Source organism: Bos indicus, chromosome 1, assembly GCF_029378745.1.
Source record: "Bos indicus isolate NIAB-ARS_2022 breed Sahiwal x Tharparkar chromosome 1, NIAB-ARS_B.indTharparkar_mat_pri_1.0, whole genome shotgun sequence".
In the NCBI taxonomy this organism is placed as follows: Eukaryota; Metazoa; Chordata; class Mammalia; order Artiodactyla; family Bovidae; genus Bos; species Bos indicus.
Window position 1 is genome coordinate 112,958,463 of NC_091760.1, and position 26,289 is coordinate 112,984,751.

General features: G+C 40.2%; 1 protein-coding gene across 3 annotated transcripts in view; it reads right to left on the reverse strand.

Moving 5' to 3' along the window:
* MME (membrane metalloendopeptidase) overlaps positions 1–23,525 on the reverse strand; it is a 116,029-nt gene extending 92,504 nt beyond the window's left edge. The window contains exons 1-3 of one of the 3 annotated variants that reach the window (XM_019960575.2): positions 23,398–23,525; positions 17,994–18,163; positions 17,254–17,289 (exon numbers count right to left, since the gene is read on the reverse strand). In XM_019960575.2, coding sequence (XP_019816134.1) covers positions 17,254–17,289; positions 17,994–18,153 — 196 coding nt within the window. In that variant the 5' untranslated portion in view covers positions 18,154–18,163; positions 23,398–23,525. Of the gene's footprint in view, positions 1–17,253; positions 17,290–17,993; positions 18,164–22,666; positions 22,980–23,127; positions 23,268–23,397 lie in introns of those variants that run through there. The other 2 variants (XM_019960587.2, XM_019960580.2) reach the window with 2 other exon arrangements.
* Between the last annotated feature and the right edge of the window lie 2,764 nt (positions 23,526–26,289).

Genomic DNA, 26,289 nt, shown 5'->3' on the forward strand with positions numbered 1-26,289 from the left:
AGGCAACTGAAAGAGGACTGGAGCGTAGAGCGGCTCTCTGTGAGTATGGAAAGGTAGGCCATCCTCAGAAGGAAGGATACAGCATGGATAAAGAATGAAGGGCTAGATCCCCAGGGCTTCAACATCCCCAGGGCAGAGCATCCCTGAGGAGGATCCCTGCCTCTTCAATTGGTAGAAAGAGATCTGTGGGAGCCAACAAGCAGGGCTTGGCCTTTGTCACCCTGTCCAGTTTAGGGAAGGGAGTTGATCACAGGAAAGGATTTCCTCTTGCTGAGCTTGCAGGAAATAGCCAGCCTTGTCCTAGAAGTCCTCATCATGTGCATCTAATAGAAATGGGCCTTTTGATCCTCAATCTATCTGAATGGCTGGTCAGAAAGTTATAAACCATCTTTCAGCACATGCCCTTGCCCAGTCAACTTAGGCTTTCAGGAGCCCTTGCTTGGACAAGGCCTCCCCATGAATCCAGACAGAGTTCTCATGGATTACAGACATTAAGCTGCTGATTGACCTCTTCTGTAAGATTTGTACACAAAGGCATCATTTGTATGACTGTATGGGCTAGGTTAGAGATGGAGCTTCAGACTATCAATCATGCAATAAGTTATCAGTATGAGATGTGCAGTTTCTAAGAATTAACTCAAGGTATATTTCCAGGTAAACCACAGACTATAAAAGCAATCATAATTACAAGTATACCCTTTACCCACAGCAATGATTCTAATTCCAATACCTTAAACAATGACTATTCCATAAGAGACACTCCCAAAGAACCCTTCCTTCTTGTCTTCTGTTAGTGAATTATCACCACCTGTTACTTTAAAGCTGTACTTTAACTGTATCAAAATCTTAAGATATTTTGATACTGGCTTCTTTTTTCCTGTTACTACAGTTAAATATGGCTTTTATTGTTCATTTAAAGTCAGATAGATCAAACCAGATCAGATCAGTCGCTCAGTCGTGTTGGACTCTTTGCGACCCCATGAATCGCAGCACTCCAGGCCTCCCTGTCCATCACCAACTCCCGGAGTTCATTCAGACTCACGTCGATCGAGTCAGTGATGCCATCCAGCCATCTCATCCTCTGTCGTCCCCTTCTCCTCCTGCCCCCAATCCCTCCCAGCATCACAGTCTTTTCCAATGAGTCAACTCTTCGCATGAGGTGGCCAAAGTACTGGAGTTTCAGCTTTAGCATCATTCCTTCCAAAGAAATCCCAGGGCTGATCTCCTTCAGAATGGACTGGTTGGATCTCCTTGCAGTCCAAGGGACTCTCAAGAGTCTTCTCCAACACCACAGTTCAAAAGCATCGATTCTTCGGTGCTCAGCCTTCTTCACAGTCCAACTCTCACATCCATACATGACCACTGGAAAAACCTTAGCCTTGACTAGACGAACCTTTGTTGGCAAAGTAATGTCTCTGCTTTTGAATATACTATCTAGGTTGGTCATAACTTTCCTTCCAAGGAGTAAGTGTCTTTTAATTTCATGGCTGCAGTCACCATCTGTAGTGATTTTGGAGCCCAGAAAAATAAAGTCTGACACTGTTTCCACTGTTTCCCCATCTATTTCCCATGAGGTGATGGGACCGGATGCCATGATCTTCGTTTTCTGAATGTTGAGCTTTAAGCCAGTAGGCAGTATCGAAAAAATTTTGAACTTTTGACACATAGATTTTCTTGTATTGAAATAAAATAAGACAAAAAATTGATTCCCCCCTCTCTAAATTTTTAAAATTAACAGGCATGATTGGCTGATAGTTGAGAGAAAAGCCAGATCCTTGGCTTTCTGTATCAGCATACAACATCACTGAGCTGTTTCTTCGTCAGCAAATGAAGAAACATTTTCCTTCCATATAAAATGTTGTCATGTACATAAAGTGGGCTCAGGTAGAAGTAATCTGAGCCAATCCTGGGAGACTGAATCCCAATTTAGATAGACTATGAGGGATCAGCAACAGAGGAAGTTCCTGCCTAATAGCAATGGAAAGAAGCTACCCAGGGACAAGAAGCAGCAGGCAGCTGTGATGAGGGCACTGTAACTAGCAGACTGTGTGCAAAAGGCAATAAGGTAGGTTCCAGTCCCAGAAGACAGGGGAAAAAAAGCAGAAACTCAATTTCCAAAACTGGGGGATGAGCCAGAAGTGAGGTCCCAAGGGACAAGGTAGGAACCCAGTCACTAGAGTTGGGTCAGAGGTAGTTCACCAGGCGCGAGACTGACCAGACACAGGAGCCAGAGCCAATGACCTTGGCTTAGTAAGTGCCTGGGGCTGGAATGGAGCTGATCGTACAACAAGGGGCTGCATGGAACTCAGCCAGTTTGTCAGCTTTGCAAATCTTTCCACTTCTTTAAGTTTATTACCATAGTTGTCAAAATATATCATGTTTCACAGCATCTGTAGCTGCTACCTTACATTCTCTTTTAGAGATTCATATTTGCATGGATATGAGTTTAAGGAGACTTTCAAGGTTTCACTTGTACCATTTTTTCTCAACCCATTGTCACTTCCTTACTACAGAATATTAATACGCAGGGCTTAGAGAAACATTCTGTTCAGTTAATGACTTTTTAAATATTGTTTTTTTCTTTGATTCACTTATATATAATTAAATTATTTCTCTGAACAAATATAATTTTAATACTTTGCTTTTTGGTTTCTAAGTTAGTGAAATCATTAATTACTATATATATGTGTTTGGGGATAATGAATTCATTCTGGCTTCAGATTGGCAAGAGATATCAGAAATATCTTAATTTCACTCAATTAATTTAATTAAAGCAGAAAATTAAGCCTCTAGATTTAACAAACTTTCTTTTCTGGTAGTAATTTAAAATAACTACTAGATCCTCAACAACGTTTTATTATAAGTCTTTAATGATTTGCGAGTTCTTTAGATAAGAAATTCTCATGGCATCTGATCCCATCACTTCATGGCAAATAGATGGGTAAACTGGAAACAGTGGCTGACTTTGTTTTTCTGGGCTCTAAAATCACTGCAGATGGTGACTGCAGCCATGAAATTAAAAGACGTTACTCCTTGGAAGGAATGTTAACCTAGACAGCATATTAAAAAGCAGAGACATTACTTTGTCAACAAAGGTCTGTCTAGTCAAGACTATGGTTTTTCCAGTGGTCATGTATGGATGTGAGAGTTGGACTATAAGGAAAGCTGAGAGCCAAAGAATTGATGCTTTTGAACTGTGGTGTTGGAGAAGACTCTTGAGAGTCCCTTGGACTGCAAGGAGATCCAACCAGTCCATCCTAAAGGAGATCAGTCCTGGGTGTTCACTGGAAGGACTGATGTTGAAGCTGAAACTCCAATACTTTGGCCACCTGATGCGAAGAGCTGACTCATTTGAAAAGACCCTGATGCTGGGAAAGATTGAGGGTAGGAGGAGAAGGGGGCGACAGAGGGATGAGATGAATCAATGGCATCACTGACTCGATGGACATGGGTTTGGGTGGACTCCGGGAGTTGGTGATGGACAGGGAGGCCTGACGTGCTGCAGTTCATGGGGTTGCAAAGAGTCGGACACGACTGAGCAACTGAACCAAAGTTCAATAAAATCTTAATTAACAAAGGAAACTACTTAAAAGGTATGGCCTAAGCCATCTTCACCACTTTATGGTTGGCTTCTTTATTCTTGCTTTAAGCATCAAGCCCAGAGAAACAGAGGTACTGCTGGCTATTGGTTACCTGCTAATCGATTTCAATTTGATTTCCTAATCCACCTAGTCCATGCTATGGACCAAATCCCTTTTTATTAGTTTCAGGTTAAGGTACTACTTTGAAAAGTTTTTTTAAAAGACGTGTTGTGTCTAAAATGTGACAATTTTGTTTGGGCTTTTTTTTCCTTTTGATTTTGAAGGAAGATTATGCCTTTGAAAAATATTTAAACAAACATTTTGCTTTAAGAACTCACTGGTTCACTTTGAGTTTTCATCTGGGCTGATAAAAAAAAAAAAAACGAATTCATGACTAATTCTAATTCCATCAAATGGAGTTCCCACACAACATGCTGGACGGGTGGCCCTCCAGCATCTCCTCTTACCCACTGCTGCAGACCCACTGGGGTGATACAATAACTGGTGACACATAGAAGTCGAAAACCCTAACGAGAGTGGGTTAATTTCCAAAGTACAAATGATACATTTTATTTCATCTCTGAAAACAAAAACAAAAATGTCCACATCTAATGAGAAACTGAACAACTATTCCCAAACTTTACCTGGAAATGATATGTACATAATTTCTTCACAGTAAGGCAGGGTATAGAGAAGGGTTTGGAAAGATACCTTTCATGAAATATTTTCCCATACTTATTTTAATAAAACATTATAATCATTGCTACTATGTCTGGCAGTGCTAACTTCTAGATCAGGTGGCCCATACTATGATTCTAGAATCTGATTCCTATCAGCAAACATTTACCTCCATTCAGAAGGGTATCTCCTGCAAGTCTGCCTTTAGAGAGTGAAAGAAAGCATTTTGGGTTGTGTGAGGAAGCAGGATCAGAAGAGCATTTCTAGAATTATCTTGGACAAGAAGGCATGATTTATTAATCCCTAAGCTTACTCACAAGTGGTAAAGAATCTGCACACGATGCAAGAGACCCGGATTCGACCCGAGTCAGGAAGATCCTCTGGAGGAGGAAAAGGCAACCCATTCCAGTATTCTTGCCTGAAGAAATCCATGGACAGAGGAGCCTGATGGGCTACAGTCCATGGGGTCACAAAGAATTGGACATGACTGAATGACTAACACACACACAGCCTACTCACAGGACGCTCCCCCAGCTCTCTGATTTAAGGGAGGCCCTTTTCCTTGAAGCTCTCTCTCCGTCAGCACTCCACACACTGAAAAACAAAACCAGCCTCCTACCGTCACTCTACGCAGCTTCAGATCATTCCTCTCTACTGGGTTTATTTAGGCTTCTGCCAGCTGACCATCCCCACTTCATCTGCTTTATCTCTGTTGTCTACTAAATTCCTAGACATTCATCTGTATTAAAGACTCGACATCTCGCTCAGTCTTCCCTGCCACAAATGTTCTACCATGTTCCCAGATAACATGAGGGACTACGTGGACAATTGCTGCTACTATCTAACTTAAGAATTTCTTAACTTTACAAAGTCTCAGGACCTTCACCTCCATTCCACATTCATATCTGCATTTTCAGGGTGATGTTCTGATGTTATCATATGGAATAGTTACCTTTGACATCTTTTACTTGCGTCATCTACACATCAGCCTTCCCATCCTCAGAAGCTTTTTCACTTCTTTAGTCCCTCTGCACCGGCCCTTTTACTTTGCTGAGAATTCTTACTTCAGGTCTACTCTGCTCTTTCTTGGCTTTTCCTTTACCTTCTATTAGGCTACATCCTATGGTGCCATCATTTAAACTGTCATCTCACCAGAGAGTTTATTCCCTTCCCCTTACAAATGAGCCCACCCTGAATGCTCCCTGCCACCTACCTTTTCCCTTCCAACTTTAGGTTAAGATAGTTCAGAATATTTGTATAGAATTATCAATTGACTTGTTTATTATCAGTCTCCCTTTTTACTGCATGCTCATTTTGAGCAGGGACTTTGTTGTTTACTTCTACATCTGCAGCAACTGGAACAATGTTCAGTAAATATCTGTGGAAGACATTATCTGTGATGCTGGGAAAACCCTGTAACTGCTTAGTTTAATGCCATTTCAAATAAGAAAACTTCAACAGGGCCATTAATTCTGTGCAAAGCCTTTCTACACGGGCCTGGTTAGTCTTTCCTTTCAACTCCACACACTGGCCCTTTACAGCCTTCAAAACCCGTAATTTCTCTTACAAAGAGAAAACTGAAGTAACTGGGTGATGTGTCACACAGGTTCCCATCCTTGCCAGCCTCTAACCATACTAGCACTCACACTATCATTACCACTTTCCGCCTGGTAAGAGAGGAAGAGGGGTTCCTCTTCTGTTTAATAGTAGCCCTGCTGTCTTTTCTCTGAATGTATCCTCTCTTATGTCCCCAGGAACAAGATCCATCATTTTTCCCATCTTCCAATGGAATCTTCAATCTCTTCCTTCATTAAAAAAAAAATTTTTTTTAATGTGGACCATTCTTTAAAGTCTTTATTGAATTTGTTACATTTTGCTTCTGCTTTATATTTTGGCTTTTTGGCCATGAGGCATGAAGGATCTTAGCTCTCAGATCAGGGATCAAACCCACACCCCCTGCATTGGAAGGCAAAGTCTTAACCACTGGACCACCAGGGAAATCCCAACCTCTTCATAGTTTCATAGTTTCATTTCTATCTTATCAACTTCTCAGCTGCATTTAACTCCAATGATCAGACTCTAGCTTTTAACATACTCTCTAATTTCTTCCCGTGTCCCCTGGCTGAGTGACTGGCAACACTTATCACCCAGTTTCCCAAGCCAGAAACGTCAGTTACATTTTACTCACTTCTTTTTCACAACCTCACATATTTACTTTATGCCTATATTTACTCCTAAAGAGCTCTCAAGTCCATTTATTCTCTCCACTCTGTTACCATCAAATCCAGGCAACCATTAGGGTTATGGTTAAGGGGTAGTAGACTAATTCCCTGCCCACAGCCCTTCTTTAGTTACAGTCAGTGAACCTTCTCAACAATTCTGATCTTCACTGAAAACTTCATTCCATAACTTTTCACTGGTATTGGTAGAAGGTTCAAACACTTTACCATGGAATTTACCATGGACTACAAAATCCTGTGCCAATGCTGACATACCCTTATCACCCCTACTCTCACATCCACACACACGTCACCTATGACTTAGCCTTATAGTCATTATTCTAGTTCTTTGATCTTGCTAAGCTCTCCCTCATACCCAGGACACAGAAATAGTATTCCCTTGTATGGGTAAAGCTCTGTCTCCGCTTCACCAGGTTGGCGCGAGCTAGCAGGCAAGCTTGACAATGCCATACCTCTGCTTAAATCCTTTAGATGCTCCCTAGAACATACTTATGCATTTTCTATACTTATGCATAGACTTGAAGAGGAATTACAACCCAGTGCATTCCACATTACACTCCAGTCATCATGAACTCTTTGCAGACCCTACACTTACCCAGGTTTCCCAGGCGTATTGCATCCAGCCTGTGCACATGCTGCCCTCTGCTCCACTGGCCTGCCAACCCCTGCCTGGCCTTCTGAACCAGCAGGCAATGTTTCCTCTTGCAAATGCTTTCCTGGCCCTGTTACAATCACTCTAGCTGCCAAGCTATGTAAGGATTGATTTGGTTTTAGGTGCTCTGTTCTCAGAGCGCCTGAGGCACACTGCTTCTCTCTGCCCCAGCACTTACCCAAACCACATGGTAACTTTGTTTATTGGTCTGTCATGCTGAACAGACTGTCACTTTCCTGAGGGCAGGGTATACCTAAGTTCAAACTCCCAGTGTCTAGAAAAGTGCTTAATATTTAGAAAGTGTTCAATTAATGTTTTGAGGAACTATAAATGAATGAAAAGAGGAATAGATGAGGAAAGATGTTGTTCTGAAGTCTCTATGGAAATATCTGTGCCTATATTATACTAGGAAATTCAAAGGAACAATCAGGTTCAGCTTCTCCATTATAATTAGTTAAAAAAAAAAAAAAAAACAGGCCCAGTGTCCCTCAGCTCTGACTTAGTTTTCACTGAGTAGCATTGTCCAAAATTGCACCTTTTAAAGCAATCAGTTGGTTACATATAACTTCTTGTAAAAATGCAAATGCCTAGGGAATTTCTATATACCTTAATGTCACTTTATTTACTTAAATTCCTTTTCTGCCAACACTCAGCAGAAACCACTCTGCTGAAGGACTGGGAACTTTGTGTGTCAGGGAAAAGAGAGAGGCTGGCATGGGTATATTTTAAAAGTTTCCCCAATTATCGTAATAAGCAGCCATAGTTGAGAATCACTATTGCTCAGTGCTTCTCAATCCTTACTGTGCAGTGTCCTCTCCTGGCAATTTGACTAAAAATGCAGTTGCAGATTCAACAGGTCTGAGTTGGGATCTGAGAATTTGCATTTTTGCAAGTTCCCAGCTAATGCTGATGCTGCTAGTATGTGGACCACACTGTGAATAACAAGAATCTAGTTATTCTCCTCTTACTGTAGCCCTCTGGCTTCTTTACTTTTAGAGTTTAATCCCTGGGGAGGGAAGGGATAACAGTGAGTGTCTGCAAGGGTGAGCACAGAAGAGCTATGTGTTCAAATCAAAGTGTGCCTGACTGATTTCACACACACCCAAAAATGTGGTTTGCTTTACAGGAAACATGGATGCAAGTGCCCATTACTAATTTTGCTCATTTTACCTGATTTGCAGGCTGAACTGTCACTCCTTGTGCTAAGACAGAGCACAGTAGTCAAGGAAAATGTTAATAAGAGATGACACATTTTTACCTGAGTATCTAAAATATACTACTTTCTCTCTCTCTCCCCCTCCAGCCCCTACCCTCTCTCTTTTTTAGATACACCTTCCACTTAAAAAAAATACATTGACTGCCTTTTGATTCTCAATAAATAGATTTTTACCCTTCAAAACTCAGCCTTAAATAGTGCATCTGCAACTTTCATGAAAGAACATATTAAATGGAATACATCTGTGCATTATACCTGTGGTGTATCTCCTTGAAGAATGCATAAAATGAAATGGGCTGTCATTAGTCTTTGCTGTTTCCCTGTAAAATGAGACACTTTTAATTTCAATTTTGTAGATAAGGAAAATGGAATGCAGAGAGCTAAACTGACATAATTAAGATCACATACTAGCAACACAGGATGTGGCCCAGACTTACATCTCAGTTCTTTGGTGCTGCTGGCTTTGTGGAAAAAGAAGCCATAATCTTTCAAAAGATTTTGCCTTAATTATTCATAACACATCTCTTTGAAATAAAGTTTACCCTTTAACAGTCTTTCTCATGCACATATCTATTACTGGAAGTTCTCTATATTCTAGTCATCTAATTATTAACCTATGTGGTTCATAAAAGAATTCAAAGTGGCCTTACAGGGATATATAAAATAAAATCATATACATCAGCTGAGAAAGAAAAAGGAGGGCAGGGATAATGCTAATGAATCAAATGTATACAAAGAGGTCCTATCATTAGAGGTTAAAGACAAATCTCTTGACATATTAGTAGTCAGGGTGAAAAGGGAAACAATTCACAGAACTCTCGGGAAAAACCAACACCTTTTCCCAGGAGCACGATTATCCCCAAGAACCACTCTGCGGTAGACCCTGTATCCTGCCTTTGATTAAGAGGTGGTTGATCTACCTGGCCTACCATACCACATATATCCCGGACTTCCTCTGAAAATGCAACTCCAACATATGCAAACAATGCTTCCCATGTCCAATTCTGAAATAATTTTAACTTCTTAGTTGACTTACTATTTCCATAGACTTTTCATCAATATAATGTTAATGTAATCAGATAATAGGTACTCACTCAAATTGAGAAGCTTAAATTATTTAGTGATTTGGTAGGCATAGAAAATGACACATAATTGCTTTGAATTGTGGATATGGGAATCAATGGACTCAACATTTACTAACGATTCCAAGTATAAGATCAAAACAGAAGATAACTACTTATAAATGGACACTGGAGAGATGGAAAAAAGGGATAACGGTGATTTTGCTGCTTTTAAATCATATACCATAAAATTCACCCAGTGACTTTTAATACATCTACATATTTGTACAATGATCACCACAATCCAACTCTAGAAACATTCCATCACCCCAGAATGTTTCCTTATGTCCATTTGTGGGAATCCTTGTTCCAATCTCAGCCTGTAGGCAATAGCTATTCCACTTTCTGCCCCTATAGTTTTGCCTTTTTAGTAAAATAAACCTTAAGATACCAAATGAACTTATCAGACATTGCCAATTTTTTTCCCTTTAGCCACTGAATCCAATTTATCTATGTTTTCCATACCTTGACCATGTACTAAAAAGAGACGGTGCATGACTGCTTAAAATCTACCTAGAACGTAAGAAAGATATGTTATATATGAGTGTACCTATCACATAATTGACTCCCTTTCTTGGAAAGGATCTGACTGACAAATGCTAATTTAGACTGGAGAATTTTTGAAGCTAGTATTTTTACACAATTGTCAGGAGAATGGTGTCAGGGAAGCCCAAAGCAAATTGCCACATGCCACATTTAAATTAACAAAGCTATGCTTCAGCAGTCTTCCCACTAAGATACCTGCTGTGTTCTTATTGCCTGAAGGATTTTTTTCAAGCTTAATTACATAATGAAATCGCCTCATCCACTCTGAAAGGCCGTTACATGGCTGGCAGCTCTCATGAGTCAGTCTGCAGTCTTCAGTGTACTTATCTAGTTGGTCATTTTTCTTCTTGGAGGTCTCGGGTGTCAGCAGACAAGGAGGGACCACGACCCATATCAATGCAGATATTCCCTGCTGTTGTCAGGAAAAGGCCAGTTGCTAACAAGATGCTTCACTGAGGTTACTACCAGGATCTGGCCCTTGCAGAAACGATCAGATATTTGGAAGGTTCATTTACTTCAAAGATTATAGCTTCAGCCACACAAAAGTGATTATATATCAGAATAGGAATACATTATCTCACCAAGCTGAATATATCTATCAAATGAATAGAATGCCTCCTTTCCTGTATTAATATTTAATACTTATCAAAAGTTTGCTTGGTAAGTAGAGAATTAAAGTAAAGAAAATGGATAGTTCTGAGAGGTTCATCCAGATCCTGGTGCTCCATAAATCTCTCAGGACTGCCACAATTGTGCAGTGTACAACCTGCACACCTGTACAGGTATTCCTGCTGTCTTGAGAACTGGACTGATCATGTATCTGAACTTGGTTTCTCTATCCCCTGGAGAGTTGAGGACCACACCACTAATGTTTGCTTCTATAAACGCCTCAATTCCAAGTTGAGTTTGATGTACTAAAGTCACTGATAAAGTTGCTTACTGTTCTCAGTAAAGTAGCTTGGTTCTTGGTTAAAGAGATATTCATTCTTCTCCTTCTCAGTTTGGATTTAATTATTTCAGGTCTCTGAGAGTCATTTATGTCCTTTAATTCCAAGTTCTAGCACGAGGGGAGGCAATTTGCTTTCAAATACTATATGTACAAGTATAGAGCATTAGAAGTTTGACAGATGCCTAATTTTCTTTAAGGCAACATGGAGAAGTGGTCATGAATACAGGCTCTAGAGCCAAGCTGCCTGGAGTGCAATGCTAGCTCAAGTTTGTTCATCTGTAAAAAGAATGTATGCTGCTGCTGCTGCTGCTAAGTAGCTTCAGTCGTGTCCAACTCTGTGCGACCCCACAGCCCACTAGGCTCCCCCATTCCTGGGATTCTCCAGGCAAGAACACTGGAGTGGGTTGCCATTTCCTTCTCCAATGCATGAAAGTGAAAAGTGAAAGTGAAGTCGCTCAGTCGTGTCTGACTCTTTGCAACCCCACAGACTGCAGCCTACCAGGCTCCTCCATCCATGGGATTTTCCAGGCAAGAGTACTGGAGTGGGGTGCCATCACCTTCTCCTAAAAGAATGTATAACGGTACCTAATTCACAAGGTCACTATAAGAATCAAATGTAAACTGCCTGCAACTGGGTCAGACACACAAACAGTCAATAAGTGTTAGCTATTATTATTCTATTTTATTATCTCCTATTTTTACTTTATTAGATTCGATTATTATTCTCCTGTATTATACCTCTCTATTAATCTTTTTAACATTTCTTCCTTATTTTTATATGTTACACACAATTTAGTAATAAAAGACTAGTTTAGCAAGAGACACTGTGTATGCATGTTTAACTCTTCAAAGACAGGCCTCAAATAAAGAAATTATAGAAGGGTATATTACTAGTTCCCTATTGCTGCTACAACAAACTGTCACAAACGCAGTGACTCAACAGAAATGCATTATCTTACGGCTCTGGAGGTCAACAGGGATACATTCCTTCTGGATACGCTAAAAAGAACCATGCCTTTCCTTTTTAAGCTTCTAGAGGCCACACACTTTCTCTGGCTTATGGCTGTATTACTCCAATCTTGGCTTCCTCTGCTTCAGTTCTCACATCTTCCTCTCTGATTCTGACCCTCCTGCTCCCTTCTCCTTATACTGGGTTGGCCAAAAGTTTCATTTGGGGTTTTCTATAAATGGTACCTGAGTGGACATTCTAGCCAACCCAATAAGAACTCCTGTGATCACATAAGACCATCCAGATAACTCAGGATAATCTCCCTGAGTTATCCTTAACTTAATAATCACATCTGCAAAGCATCCTTTGCCTTATAAGGTAACACATTTACAGGATCCAAGGACAGGAAGTGGACCTCTCTAGGGAAGCATTATTCTGCCTAGTACAAAGAGAAAGCATTAGATGATCTCCTGAGATTATTTAAGCCAGTGGTACTCAACTGGAGATGATTCTGCTGCCCCAAGGAGACTTCTAGCAATGTCTGGAGACATTTTTTGATTGTCACAATTGGGAAATGATGCTGCTAGTCACCTAGTGGTAGAAGCCAGGGATGCTATTAAACATCCTACTGTTCACAGGACAGATCTTTCCACACAGTAAAGAATGATCCAGCCCAAAATGTCAACAGTGATGAAACTGGAAAACCTTGATTTAAAGTTCATGATTCTTTGACATCTCAGTAAGTTTTCAGTGCAGTGGAAGCCAGTTTCAAGATATAGATTTACAGAGACATTTGAGAAATCACATTCAGGCTCTGTAACTCCATGTTTTTTACAACCTTGTATGGTAAATAATATTACTCAGACTTTAAGAGTAGGGTTTTGAACACTGCCATAACTTGTTAAATAGTAGTTGTTTCATTTTAGGTGTGGTGTAAGGCTCTGGCTTTTCCCTGTGGTCATGTATGGATGTGAGAGTTGGACTGTGAAGAAGGCTGAGCACCAAAGAATTGATGCTTTTGAACTGTGGTGTTGGAGAAGGCTCTTGAGAGTCCCTTGGACTGCAAGGAGATCCAACCAGTCCATTCTGAAGGAGATCAGCCCTGGGATTTCTTTGGAAGGAATGATGCTAACGCTGAAACTCCAGTACTTTGGCCACCTCATGTGAAGAGTTGACTCATTGGAAAAGACTCTGATGTTGGGAGGGATTGGGGGCAGGAGGAAAAGGGGACAACAGAGGATGAGACGGCTGGATGGCATCACTGACTCGATGGACACGAGTTTGAGTGAACTCTGGGAGTTTGTGATGGACAGGGAGGCCTGGCGTGCTGTGATTCATGGGGTCGCAAAGAGTCGGACACGACTGAGCAAATGAACTGAACTGAATCTTTGATAGTGATGCAGTTTTTACACAAGCAAGTTAAAGTGTGTATTATAAACATAATTTTTGTGTATATTATAAATACTGGGTTGGCTAAAAAGTTTTTCAGGTTTTTCCATAACAGCTTATGGAAACCCTGAACTAACTTTTGGCCAAACCAATATTTAATATTGGCCAAACCAATATTTAAATTTATAGAGGTTTAAAGAACAAACACTAAATTTCAAGATGACCCACAGCCTTCTGTAATATTTTATTTTTGCCTTAGTATGGCTTGACCTCCATCCCTTGACTTCATAGGATCAAAGAGAGAAGTATACTTGCCATGACTTTCCCTTCCACGGGGAGAAAGATTTAAGCTACAACCAACTTTTACTTAAACACCATGGGTATCAATACCTAAACATTCCAATGCTCAACAATTTCTGTGCTCAGATTTGAATCTTCCCAACTGCAGATAGTGACTGCAGCCATGAAATTAAGACACTTACTCCTTGGAAGGGAAGTTATGACCAACCTAGATAGCATATTGAAAAGCAGAGACATTACTTTGCCAACAAATGTCCATTTAGGCGAAGGCACCCCACTCCAGTACTCTTGCCTGGAAAATCCCATGAATGGAGGAGCCTGGTGGGCTGCAGTCCATGGGGTCGTGAAGAGTAGGACACGACTGAGCGACTTCACTTTGACTTTTCATTTTCATGTATTGGAGAAGGAAATGGCAACCCACTCCAGTGTTCTTGCCTGGAGAATCCCAGGGATGGGGGAACCTGATGGGCTGCCGTCTATGGGGTCGCATAGAGTCGGACACGACTGAAGCGACTTAGCAGCAGCAGCAGCAGCATGGTTTTTCTAGTGGTCATGTACGGATGTGAGAGTTGGACTGTAAAGAAAGCTGAGTGCTGAAGAATTGATGCTTTTGAACTGTGGTGTTGGAGAAGACTCTTGAGAGTCCCTTGGACTGCAAGGAGATCCAACCAGTCGATTCTAAAGGAGATCAGCCCTGGGTGTTCTTTGGAAGGAATGATGCTAAAGCTGAAACTCCAGTACTTTGGCCACCTCATATGAAGTGTTGACTCACTGGAAAAGACCCTTTTGCTGGGAGGATTGGCGGCAGGAGGAGAAGGGGAAGACAGAGGACGAGATGGCTGGATGGCATCACCAACTCGATGGACGTGAATTTGAGTGAACTCCGGGAGATGTTGATGGACAGGGAGGTCTGGCATGCTGTGATTCATGGGGTTGCAAAGAATTGGACACCACTGAGTGACTGAACTGAACTGGTCTGAACTGAACCTTTTAAAGTAATCTATAGAATTGCTGGTGGGAGACTTTATATTTTTGTCAACATCCTTTTCTCCATCTTTCTTTTCTTTTCCATCCATTCCCCTCTTTCACTTTCTCACTTTTTTTTTCTTTCCAAAATTTCCCCCAGAGTTTTCTTAATCTATAGAAACTTCCAAAACTGACAGTTGTATTTTCTGACACAGAAAATATTTTCTAACCAGTAGAGGACTGTGTGTGTGCATGCGCGTGTGTGTGTGTGTGTATGTGTAAGTAGAGCATGAAAACTCTATCCATAAGTGTAAGTTTCACCATTCTTCCCCCAGGGAGGAATAGTAACTAGGAATACAAATGTATTCTTAACAGCTTGTGAATCAACAAAGCAGAATGAAGAAAAACATACAGCTATTCAGCAATCTTGTTTATCACTGAAGTTATTCCTACTGTATACATTTCTCTGCCAAGATACAGTTCTGTGAGGTATTTTTTACATTTGGTATGATTTCTAAGCTACAATTAAAGGATCCAGTTTAAATACATTTTAATGAGTTAAGCCTGGCAGCCACTATCAAAAAGAGCCAGAGCCTTACCCCTAAACATTAAGTCACGTGTAAGATCTCAGATTCCAAATGTCACATTGCTCATTGGGTGGGTATCACTGAAGAAACCTGCTCAGATCTCTAGGGTACAATCACCTAGATTGTAGGTGATCCTACAAATCCTAGGAATCAAAGGATCTAGTTTCTTCAAAAATAAAATCCAAGAAAAAAAAGTGAGAGGGAAAAAAAGAGTGTCTGAGAGAATCTACAGATTAAGAGACTTAATAGGTCTGTCAAGTGTATTGAAAAACAGAGATAATTAGAAGTCAACACGTAAGTGGGGTTTTTTCAAAACTGAACAGCATGAGCATATCATAGGGAACTGGTAAAGAGAAAGGAGGGATGGGACCCAGGGAGAGGGCAAACAGTAATTCAGACAAACAACTTGAGCATTACCAGCTTTAGCACAGAGACCCTGGATACCACCCAGCCAAGGGACCTGTGTAGCCATTCCCCTGAGGAATAAGGAAACTCTTTGGTTTCTGGGAAGGCTTTTGGATGGGAAGTATGTGTTGTTATGCTGAGGAGCAAATGGCTGGTATCCTAATCAGGTTGCCCTTAAGCTACCCACATCATGTCCCAAAATGTCTATATGGCTAGTGCCCTTAAGATCCAGTGGTTGGGGAAGGGTAAGCAAAAAGAGCACATATACACTCAGGACATTAGACTACAACCTATAATCCCATAGTTTTCCTATCATTATTCTGCACAAATCAGTAAATAACAAAAAACCACATAAGACAGTCCAACAGAAAACGTTTAATTTGTGACAGGTTATTTCTTAGAAGAAATGTAGACACTAGAAAGGAAGTTTAGAACCTCTTGCTAAAGGGCATATATATTATGTCCATATCCAAGGTGTTCACATATCTGCGACCACCTTTCTTCTCTTTGTCAAAATGTTCTTTTTTTCACCACACTCTAATTGATATGACGTCTAAAAGCATCATATACTTCTCTGTTCCCTTTGCTGATTTTTCTTCTCCTTCTACTCTAATTCTTGATGTCCTCTTAATTTCAACCTTATACTTCTCCTTTTAAGAACTCAGCTATTCCCAAGGCTTCAACCATCCCCTCTTGGCTGACAGACCCTAAATCCACTGCATCTTTACTGTCTTACTGTCGAGCTTCACTTCGATATTACCCCTGACTTAGACCCAACAGATCTAAATCCACATTAATCACACCGCCCCCGAAAACAAACTTACCGAACTTCGTTGTTTCTGTGTGAACTGCCACAGTCGCCCAAGTCCCTTGAGGTTTCATACTTGGTGTCATGTTCAAATTATTCATATCCTTCCTTTAGCAAGTCAGTGCTATTGAGCCATCCAATTGTTTCATTGCTTTTTCATCCCACCGTAGGTAGCCCTCCTCAGTTCACATCTGACTTACAGAAGCAGTCCCTACCTGCCTACTCTCCCTAGCTTCTCAGTCAGTCCACCTACCCTAGCATTCCCAGAATCACCTTCCAACTATTGCCTTATTGAGTGATCTGTTTAGGAAAATATCCTTTCCACTCCTACTACAAAATCAGGGCTAAACATGAATTTTCAATGCTCTCTGTAACTTTTATCTATCAAGTCTATACTTTCACTGCTTTTCTACATGATTTATTCCTGTCTTTTCTCCTAGTTTAGAATTTTCTCTTCTGTACTTCCGTTTCCACATCCCAGCCCTGCTTTAAGACCCCTCCCAAATCTCAGTTTCTCTACCTTGCTTATGATCTGCATTGAGAAATTTAAAACTAAATGATACGACGTGTGCCATTTCAATGTGCTGATTTTCTTTCTCCAATTATAAGGCAAGCTTCATAAAGCTAGAGACACAGTTCTCCATCTCTACCCTACCATATACTCTGGGGTTCAAATGAGTGAATTCCTTTTTAGAATGAATAAATTAACTATCTACTACTTAAATGTATTTTTATTTTCTTTGACTATAAATTAGTGATTTATAATAAATAAAAATATACACAAATATAGAGATATATTAGCCTTTGATTTTTAAATATTTATACATTAATTATAAAACTATTCAATTTAAAAACCATATTCTTACCTGATTTTATGCACTCTGATGACTTGCAAATACCATCTAGAAAAAGGAAGATATATGCATAAATACTTGCAATACATGTTTTCTATTTTCTCCCTACCTTTTCTTCTTTTATAAACTATCAATTAAATAATCAATTCCTTAGAGCAAGAATTAAACCCCAAGTATTATATACCACTGACAGAAGTTAGAAGAAAATAAAGAGGAATAAAATAAGCAAATCCTACATTTTTAAATGAAGAGAATGTATTTCTTATATCATCTCTGTCCCCTAAGCCCTTAGTACTATTTAATTGAAATATCAGTTGTTTTAGTCTGATAACCATACCATTTTTTTTCCCATTTGTGAAAAACTTTTAAGACTCAAATTAGACCTCTTAAATTCTCGTAAAGCTGTTTAGAATTTCAATGACACAACAAAAGTTGACCAAACGAAGTTGGTTTTAAAATTGTGAACATTTTCATCATGTAAAATTATACATTAGAATCTTCATCAAATAAGTATGAGTGCACTCACTATACTTGGCAATTAATAACTTAGTTCAAGCATAAAAAAACATTGTACTTTAGTCAAAGTTAATTGCTCTGGCATATTGATATTACATTTTATAAATGAATCTTTATATCACACAGTCTTTAAGTGTCTCTCTCCTTAACCTATTGTTTAATAGATGGGGAAAGTCTAGGATAAAGACTTCACTGTCTTCTGCATGTTTGTGGGCATGAGTGTGGGAATAACTCACCATCATAGGTTGCATAGAGAGCTATCATTGTCACTGCAATGATGGTGAGCAGCAGGACGAGGACGGAGAGGCTGATCTCCAATGGGGTCCATCTCTGTTTCTTCTTTGGCTTTGGTGTGTTGATATCAGTTATATCCATCTGACTTTCTGATCTGCCCATTACCTAAAATCTGCAAAAAACTGTTTCTTAATTTTTAAAAACTAGTCATAACAAATAAATAAATAAAACGAAGAGATCTATACACAATTTTCTAAATGCCTAACGTGGCTGAATAAAAGTAAAAGGCTGCTGCTGCTGCTAAGTCACTTCAGTTGTGTCTGACTCTGTGCGACCCCATAGACGGCAGCCCTCCAGGCTCCGCTGTCCCTGGGATTCTCCAGGCAAGAACACTGGAGTGGGTTGCCATTTCCTTCTCCAATGCATGAAAGTGAAGAGTGAAAGTGAAGTCACTCAGTTGTGTCCGACTCTTAGCGACCCCATGGACTGCAGCCCACTAGGCTCCTCCGTCCATGGGATTCTCCAGGCAAGAGTAATGGAGTGGGTTGCCATTGCTTTCTTCAGTAAAAGGCTAACTCAGTATAAAATTAGAAATAGAAGTTTTTTTGCTGAAAGTCAAAATTTTGATTCTGAAAGCAAGGAGTATATAGTCATATAAATTAGACAGATCCTGGCCACAATCTTTCGGGGTTTTTTGACATATCACTAAAGATCCAAGCAAAATTAGACAAGGAAAGTTGCTTAAATACTCACATAGAATTTTTTCAGCGGTTCATAAGCAAGTAACTTCTGTACCATTAAGGAAATTTTTAAACTCACCCTTCTGAACTTTGGACAACATCAAAGGTGAATTTTATATCTTGTTCCACTGTCTTCTTTTACAAGCTTGGAAATCAACATCTAATACTTTGTGGTTTTGACTAAATAATAATTTGAAATGTGAATAAAGATAAAAACAAAAATGAACAAACATATGTGCTAGTTTTTTTTCAGTCTTAAAAAGTCTTTTATTTTTACAGTTCCAAATTACAACTGCTAACATGAGTATCTATTAACTAGTTAGACCGTCTTGGAGATGGTCATTCACTGGACCAAAAGTCATGGTTTACAACCTGGGATGAGAGATATTAACCACAATCACAGCTTCCTTGTGCAACTAAAGAAGGAAAAAATATGATTAAAAAAAATTCAACTTTGCAGGTCAAGATAACAAGATACTTATTTAACTTGTTTTTAAATTACTAATATTAATACTTCTACTAATAATAGGTGACATTTATTACTTCCCCTGTGTCATTCATAGTTCTTAGTGCTTTGCATGTGCTTATTCTCTGAATCTTTGTGAGTTGGATTTTAATATTCCAGTTCTATACCTTAGGAAAGTGGGGCAAAGAAAAACCAGGTAACTTGCCCAGAGCTACACAACTAAGAATACATTTACAATGAATACATTTCAAAGAACACAATTACAAAGAATACATTTTGAAATAAAATTGAATCATCATAGAAAGATAGCTACTTTAAACCTTATTGCAAAAAAAAAATAAAATAAAATAAACCTTATTGCAGAAGGCCAGGGGGTAAAATTAAAGGGATATAAGCCTAAATATTAAATTTCATTATGTTTCTTTTAGAGGCCTAGTGACTCTTTATCAGCCATTTACCAAAGCTTAGAACAGACAACTTCAATTTTCCTGGCTGATTGCAGAAAAAAGGATCGTAAACTAACAGATTAACTGTTTATAGCCTGATGCAAATTAAGCATATAATTTAGTTCCCAGATGAAATGACTGCTCAGAGATGCTCTTACTGTTAGAAATCTTTGTAATCTTCTGAGTGTGTTTTGTGGAAACTGAAGCACAGGATAAAGTAGATAAGGATTCTATGTTTAAAGGAAGGCCTGGATGATCCAGCAGATAACTAGGAATTTAATATGCCTAGTGAGTTATTACTAAGTGAACCACAACTGGACTTGAAATTTCTGGATACATATTTTTAAGTATGCTGTCCCCTTGATTACATGAGGCTATAACCAAGGACAGACTATCAAATAAAAATATTTTATTAGACCATGAAAACCGGGTCTACTCAATAAAAACGGAATGTAATGTACCTGAATGTTAAAATGTCTTAATGGTTATGTAACTCATGTTACCATAACATGAGGCTTCATCTCACAGCCTCTTTCTTGGGTTACGATATGGAATTGCACTGATAGTAGTCCTTGGAGTTTTAACAGGGGAGGTAGGTGGGGAAAGAAAATGGGCGACAAAGTGAACACTTGTATGCTGTACAGAAAGATAAACAATAAAAAGAATAATTTTCCCACTTCTCCCAGATGAATTCAAGACTGACTTCAAAAACATCTTAATATTAATCACATTTACTTGAGTATTTCCCTTTCCTGAATATTTCTCTCCCTTCTCTAATAATAGTTCAGAAGACAATTTAGAGAAACATTCTCTGATACATTATGACCCACTTCTCTTTTTAGTTCCTTCTTAGAAACGTCGGTTTCTCTAGCAAAACTTAGGGCCAGGAACCAGGGCAGCCATGGGGTTAAATTAAAGCTGCTCTTTGGCGCCACCAGGCTTCCACTATACAGGAAAACTAGCAGGCATGTGTATCTTTCTGTCTTCTGGGATACTTTTCCCAGGTTTCTCCTCCTTACCCATGAGATTGGGGTACTGAAGCAGTTGAGCTCTTAATGGTTCTGCACCTAAGGCAGCAGAAATTGTTACAGGGGTAAATGAAGGCCGTGACTGAGGCTGTTTAGTCCTTCTACCTGCATCAAAAGAATATCATTTTTTAACTACATGCTAACCCCTGGGATTTCTTTGGAAGGAATGATGCTAAAGCTGAAACTCCAGTACTTTAGCCACCTCATGTGAAGAGTTGACTCATTGGAAAAGACTCTGATGCTGGGAGGGACTGGGGGCAGGAGAAGGGGATGACAGCGGATGAGATGGCTGGATGGCATCACCGACTCGATAGGCGTGAGTCTGAGTGAACTCTGGGAGTTGGTGATGGACAGGGAGGCCTGGCGTGCTGCGATTCATGGGGTCGCAAAGAGTCGGACACGACTGAGCGACTGAACTGAACTGAACTCTCCATCTGCCCTTTTGTAAACGCCCAGTAAATTTGCAATCTTTGCTCCTAAGACACATTTTTCAACAGCACTTAGCAAAGCAAAAAGGAGGCAGGCATGTTTAACCACCTAATCAACTTTGTCATTCATTTCCAATCAATTCCAGTGGATTCACTATTTTCTTATATGAAAATAAGTGTCAATATCTTGAATTTCAGGAAGAAACTTACCACCATCTCTCAGATACTTAGATACCCAATGCAATCACACCCAACCCGTTTTAGAGAGGGGTAAAGGAGGCAATTATACAAAAGAATATAAAAATTATACAGCTGATACTTTTAGTCCCATATAAAGCAGGATATGCCAAAACATATCTACATCCTTAAAGTATTTCACCTCAATTGGAGATGTGTTGGCAAGTTCAAGCAAAAAAGTAGATACTTCTACGAGAAGAGAAATAGAATGTCTAACCTAACAAACTGCAGACTTCAGACAACATCTCCAAAAGAAAAAAATGATTATTTTGCCTAGGTAGAAACTGAGTTTCAAAGCAATATAAAGTAGCAATTTTTATGCCAGTTGAGCATACACATTACTTTTATCACATCATCAAAGAATCCAGAGGGTAACTGGTTTGTTAAAAAGAAGTCTATAAATCCAAGCAATGTTCATCTTCACAGTACATTAACATTTTTCTACTAGTCCCTGAGGTTAATCTATGCAATTACAGTTTGTATTATGGAAACTGAGGCATAGAAAGCAAGAGAAACAGGTTCCACCTGTAGGGGAGTATAATCTGCAAAAATACTGAACCACTATGCTATATGCCTGAAACTGACACATATAAATGAACTATACTTATGTTCAAAAAAAGATGGTAATGGGTCCCATATTTAGAGGGCAGCACATATACTAGAGGGTAGCTGCAGATCTGAGGAGGCACATATGCTAGAGAAATCACCTCCTTGTTTGCTCAGACATTAACTTGAAGGTATTTCCAGGATCTATTAATAATATACGGAGTTCTGAGCACAAAGTCCCAACCACATTACTCCCATATGCAGTATAGCAGCTATACAACAAAAGACACAGCATGGAGCGCAAGAAACTGTGGGACAATATTTCTGTAAGTGCTGAAACCCACCAATAATGCAAGGTAGATGGCTTCATAGCCGATTTGCGGATTAGCAACTTCCAAATGCTGACACTGCAAATCAAGGTACTACTTTTCAGTTTAATAAAATTACTATTTGCATCGTATATTGGGGAGGAATAGGCTTGATCAAGCGGCTAAAGAGAACAGTTCAGTTGCAATTACCCTTTTGTTCGAATAATACAAACTGGTTGAGACCGATTAAGGAAACTTTCATCTGCTAAAGAACTACCCACCCACTCCCACCAACCAAGCCTCGAGAGATTTAAGCACTCTATCAGCATAAATTATGTAAGAGGAAACTAAGGTTCAAAGCAAGAAGAAGAGGTGGGATAATAAAAAGATCTTCAGGTTAGGGAAAGTAAAAATAGAAAAGTGAGCTACAAAAAGGAAGAAAATCTGACAGAAACCAAAATGAAAACAAACCTTACTTTAAATATACAATAACACTGTCTGTCCAGCGGAATGGCAAATGCCCAGTCCCCAAATCAGCCCCGCTGCAATCTGGTACCGCTGAACTCAGTAACCAGACCTAACTCTCCGAGGAAGAGGCTGCAAGAAAGCTATGGAAATGAACCTGAAGAGTCGACCTCACATCACTTGCAGAGCCCTCCTCCAGGTTACCCTCTCTGCCCTGGTCCCTCACTCTTTAAGTCTGTTTCGGCTTTTCCCAGGGCACGCCTCCCTCGCCCGCAGGGTCGCGGGCGCTCTGATCGCGCCGGACCTGAGTCGTCAACCCGGTTCCGTGCACCTCCCGGGCAGCCGTGCCCCGCGGCCAGCTCTGCCCTCCAGCTGTCGTCCCAACAGCTCCCACCGCCCCAGGGGAGATCTCACGCCCTTTGGACCCATCTCCCTCAGCTCCCAGGTGCCCGCTCGCTCTCCCGGGACTCACCCGTGGGATTCGGGGGAAGTTGGCGGCTGCTGAGCAGACACATCCCCGACCAATGAGCGCACAGGGCCGGCGGCCGGCGGGGAGTCCCGCAGAGCGCGGGTGGGTAGGTGCGTCCGCCCAGGCGCGCCCGGAGCAGCGCGGGCTCCCGGCAGCTGGTGGCAGCGCAGAGCCCAGGCCGGACTCCAGGGAGGTTCCGGGCCCGCCTCGGCCGGGGCCCCGGGGGCCACGGGGAACCAGGGCATCTCCTGACCCGCATCCGGAGAGACTCACCGTGGCCTCTCAGCAGATCCCGCGCCGGGAGTTGGGCGGCTGCTCCCGCCTGCGCTGGGTCCAGCTTCGCCACTCGCACATCTCCGCGCCCCGCGCGTCTGGGCGCTCTCACCCCCCACCCCCCACCCCGCCTCGCTACTGCAGGACCAGCGAGAGGAGCAGTTCCCTGAGTGACCTGAAGGTTTCCTCTAAGTCTCCCAAATCCTGCCACATCCTGTGATGGGGCCAGGGCTGCGGGCTAGGGGTATGAGAAAGTCCCCCCCACTCGTCCCCTACCTCACCCTTCTCAAAAGGTCTTTGCCAAACATTCTTGGAATTGCTTAGCTTCTGGGCTTTCAAGAAAACAATACATTGCTTCTTCGAGATTCTGTTGTGCTGATAAAGGTTCTATTTCTCTTCCTAATGGACCTGAGACAAAAACAATTCTCCTCACACTCCCTTTTTCTCGTTCCCATCAGCGAAGCTTCCTTCCTTTCTCATTTTTTCTTTATTTTCTTTCCCTCCTTCATTTATGTGTTTCCTTTCGTTCTTTTCTTTCAATCCCTCGCTCCCTTTATTCCTTCTCTCCTGTTCCTTTTCCTCCCTTCCTCTTTGCTTACCCTCTCGTCTCTTTCTTCCCTTCCTTTCTTTTTCTTGGGGATGTCCAGAGCTACAATCTGTAGTGAAACTCTCCACTTCCATCTTCTGACTCTAGGGAATCTTGTAATGTGCATACCTGGGGGGCTGGAATGGGGAGTGAGAAAAAGAAACTCAAGTGTGTCTGCTCTACCTATTAAAATTAGCTATATAAAATAAAAAAAAAATTTTTTTTAATTAGCTATAATGTATCTGCTGGACCCTCATCATTTTAATGCAGTCAAGCAACATACCATTTTCATGTAAGACATGTGATTCCTTTTCAAGGGCACAAAAAACAGTTTAGCTTAGAAGAACTAAACCTCTTCTAATTTCGTTTTTTTTTAATTTTTTGCTTCAATAATTTTTGGTTCAGTTAATCAATGCCAGGTACATAGGTAGCTTTAACATCGATGTCTTTTTCCTTATATGTTTGTCAACATATGTACACACATATACACACATGACACATCCTGGGGTATTCATACTGGAATTCAGGTTGCGTTTTCCTGCATTTCCCGTTACTGTTTTTAACATCACAATGACTCAGTGCTTGTGAGAAGTCCCTTTGCATTAACAAATTTTGAATCTTTCTCATAACAAAGAAAGCTGAAAAGCTAAGAGAAAAAGTGATACTTGCTAATGAAAGGGCAAATGGGATACAATGGAGAGACATTAAGAAAAAGAACAATCATTGTATAATTAGATTATATAGCAAAATCAAAAGTACTCTCCTCAAACCTCTGTTCTCTACTCTTTCTAGATGCATGGTGCAGACACTACTTAATCCTCACAATACTACAATATGAATGTAATTACCCCACAAATAAGCATAAGGAACTCAGCTCAGGAATTTGAACCCAGTTCATTTTGACTCAAATAAGAGTTACTCTTATTCTCACTTTACAGAAAAGAGTGAAACATAGAAAGGTGATTTACTCAATCTGTGAGAAATCTAGATTTTTCTAACACTCAAGTACTTAATTTTTATTACTTTTCAGCTAAATCATCAGAATGTTATTTCAACCTTATGTAATTAACAATAAATTAAAATGAGCTAGAAAAGTCTTTTTTTTTTTTTTTAATGTAGTCAGTCCTCAGCTTCTTCATAAGGAGCCATGTACGTTAAAAGTTTAATACATTTCTTCTGATTAATATGTGATGAAAGTTGGTGGTGGAGGGGGAATACCTTGGCCAGAATAATCACCAAGTTTGCATATCAACAGGAAATGTAAGTAAAACTCAGTCCTGGTCCTAACATTTTTATTTGAATTTTTCAAGCTAGGTTCTGTTTTCAAATTTGCACAAAACTTTTAAAAAGAAAATTTTCCTTTGGAAGGTAATATTTATCCTTGCAGTTCAGGAATATCTTATTTCTGGTAGAAACAAAGATGGTCTGATTTGTTTATAGTGCCTCTGAACTTAGAGTTGAAACATAAAAACAAAGCTAATTCATTTAAATTGTCTTAAAAATTAAGATTTGTTAATGAAAACTTTTCAGACTATTCTTAACAGAGCATATGTCATAGATTTAAGTCTATTCAATTGCAATTAAAAAAAAAACTGCAGGAATCCAATTCAAAATTCACTTTTGATAAGGTTGTTTCATAGAGAAAAAGACTGGATATAGAGTATACAGTTAACAACAAAAAAAAGTGCCAAGTTATTTTTAGAATGAGACTTCTAGCTGTTGGTCAAGTGTGTATTTCCTACAAGAAAGCTTAATCTCATTAAAGTTCCCCAGAAATTTAAGGGTTATATCAAAAATGCCAAATGTCTTCCTAGACAGAGGTTAAACTGGGAAGATTTCTTTTATAATAGATCTAATAAAGAGTCAGGGGCTTCCCTTGTAGCTCAGTTGGTAAAGAATCTGCCTGCAGTGCAGGAGACCCAGGTTCGATCCCTGGGTTGGGAAGATCCCCTGGAGAAGGAAATGGCAGCCCACTCCAGTATCCTTGCCTGGAAAATCTCATGGACAGAGGAGCCTGGTGGGCTGCAGTCCATGGGGTCGCAAAGAGTCGGGCACGACTGAACGACTAACACTAACTAATAAAGAGTCGCTAGATAAGGAAACTCAGAAAACCGAGGTTTGTAGAGGTTTTCCAAAGTCAGGTAGTTTGATGAGTTACAGAGATGGAGGAGAAGATTTTAGGGAACTGTTGGCCAGGCATGAGTTGCTGCACAACAGGAGGTCATGATAAGGAACACTATGCTGCTGCTAAAAACTAACAGAGAATTTAGGAGGGGTCAAAAAGAGGTGAGAGATACCATCCCCTG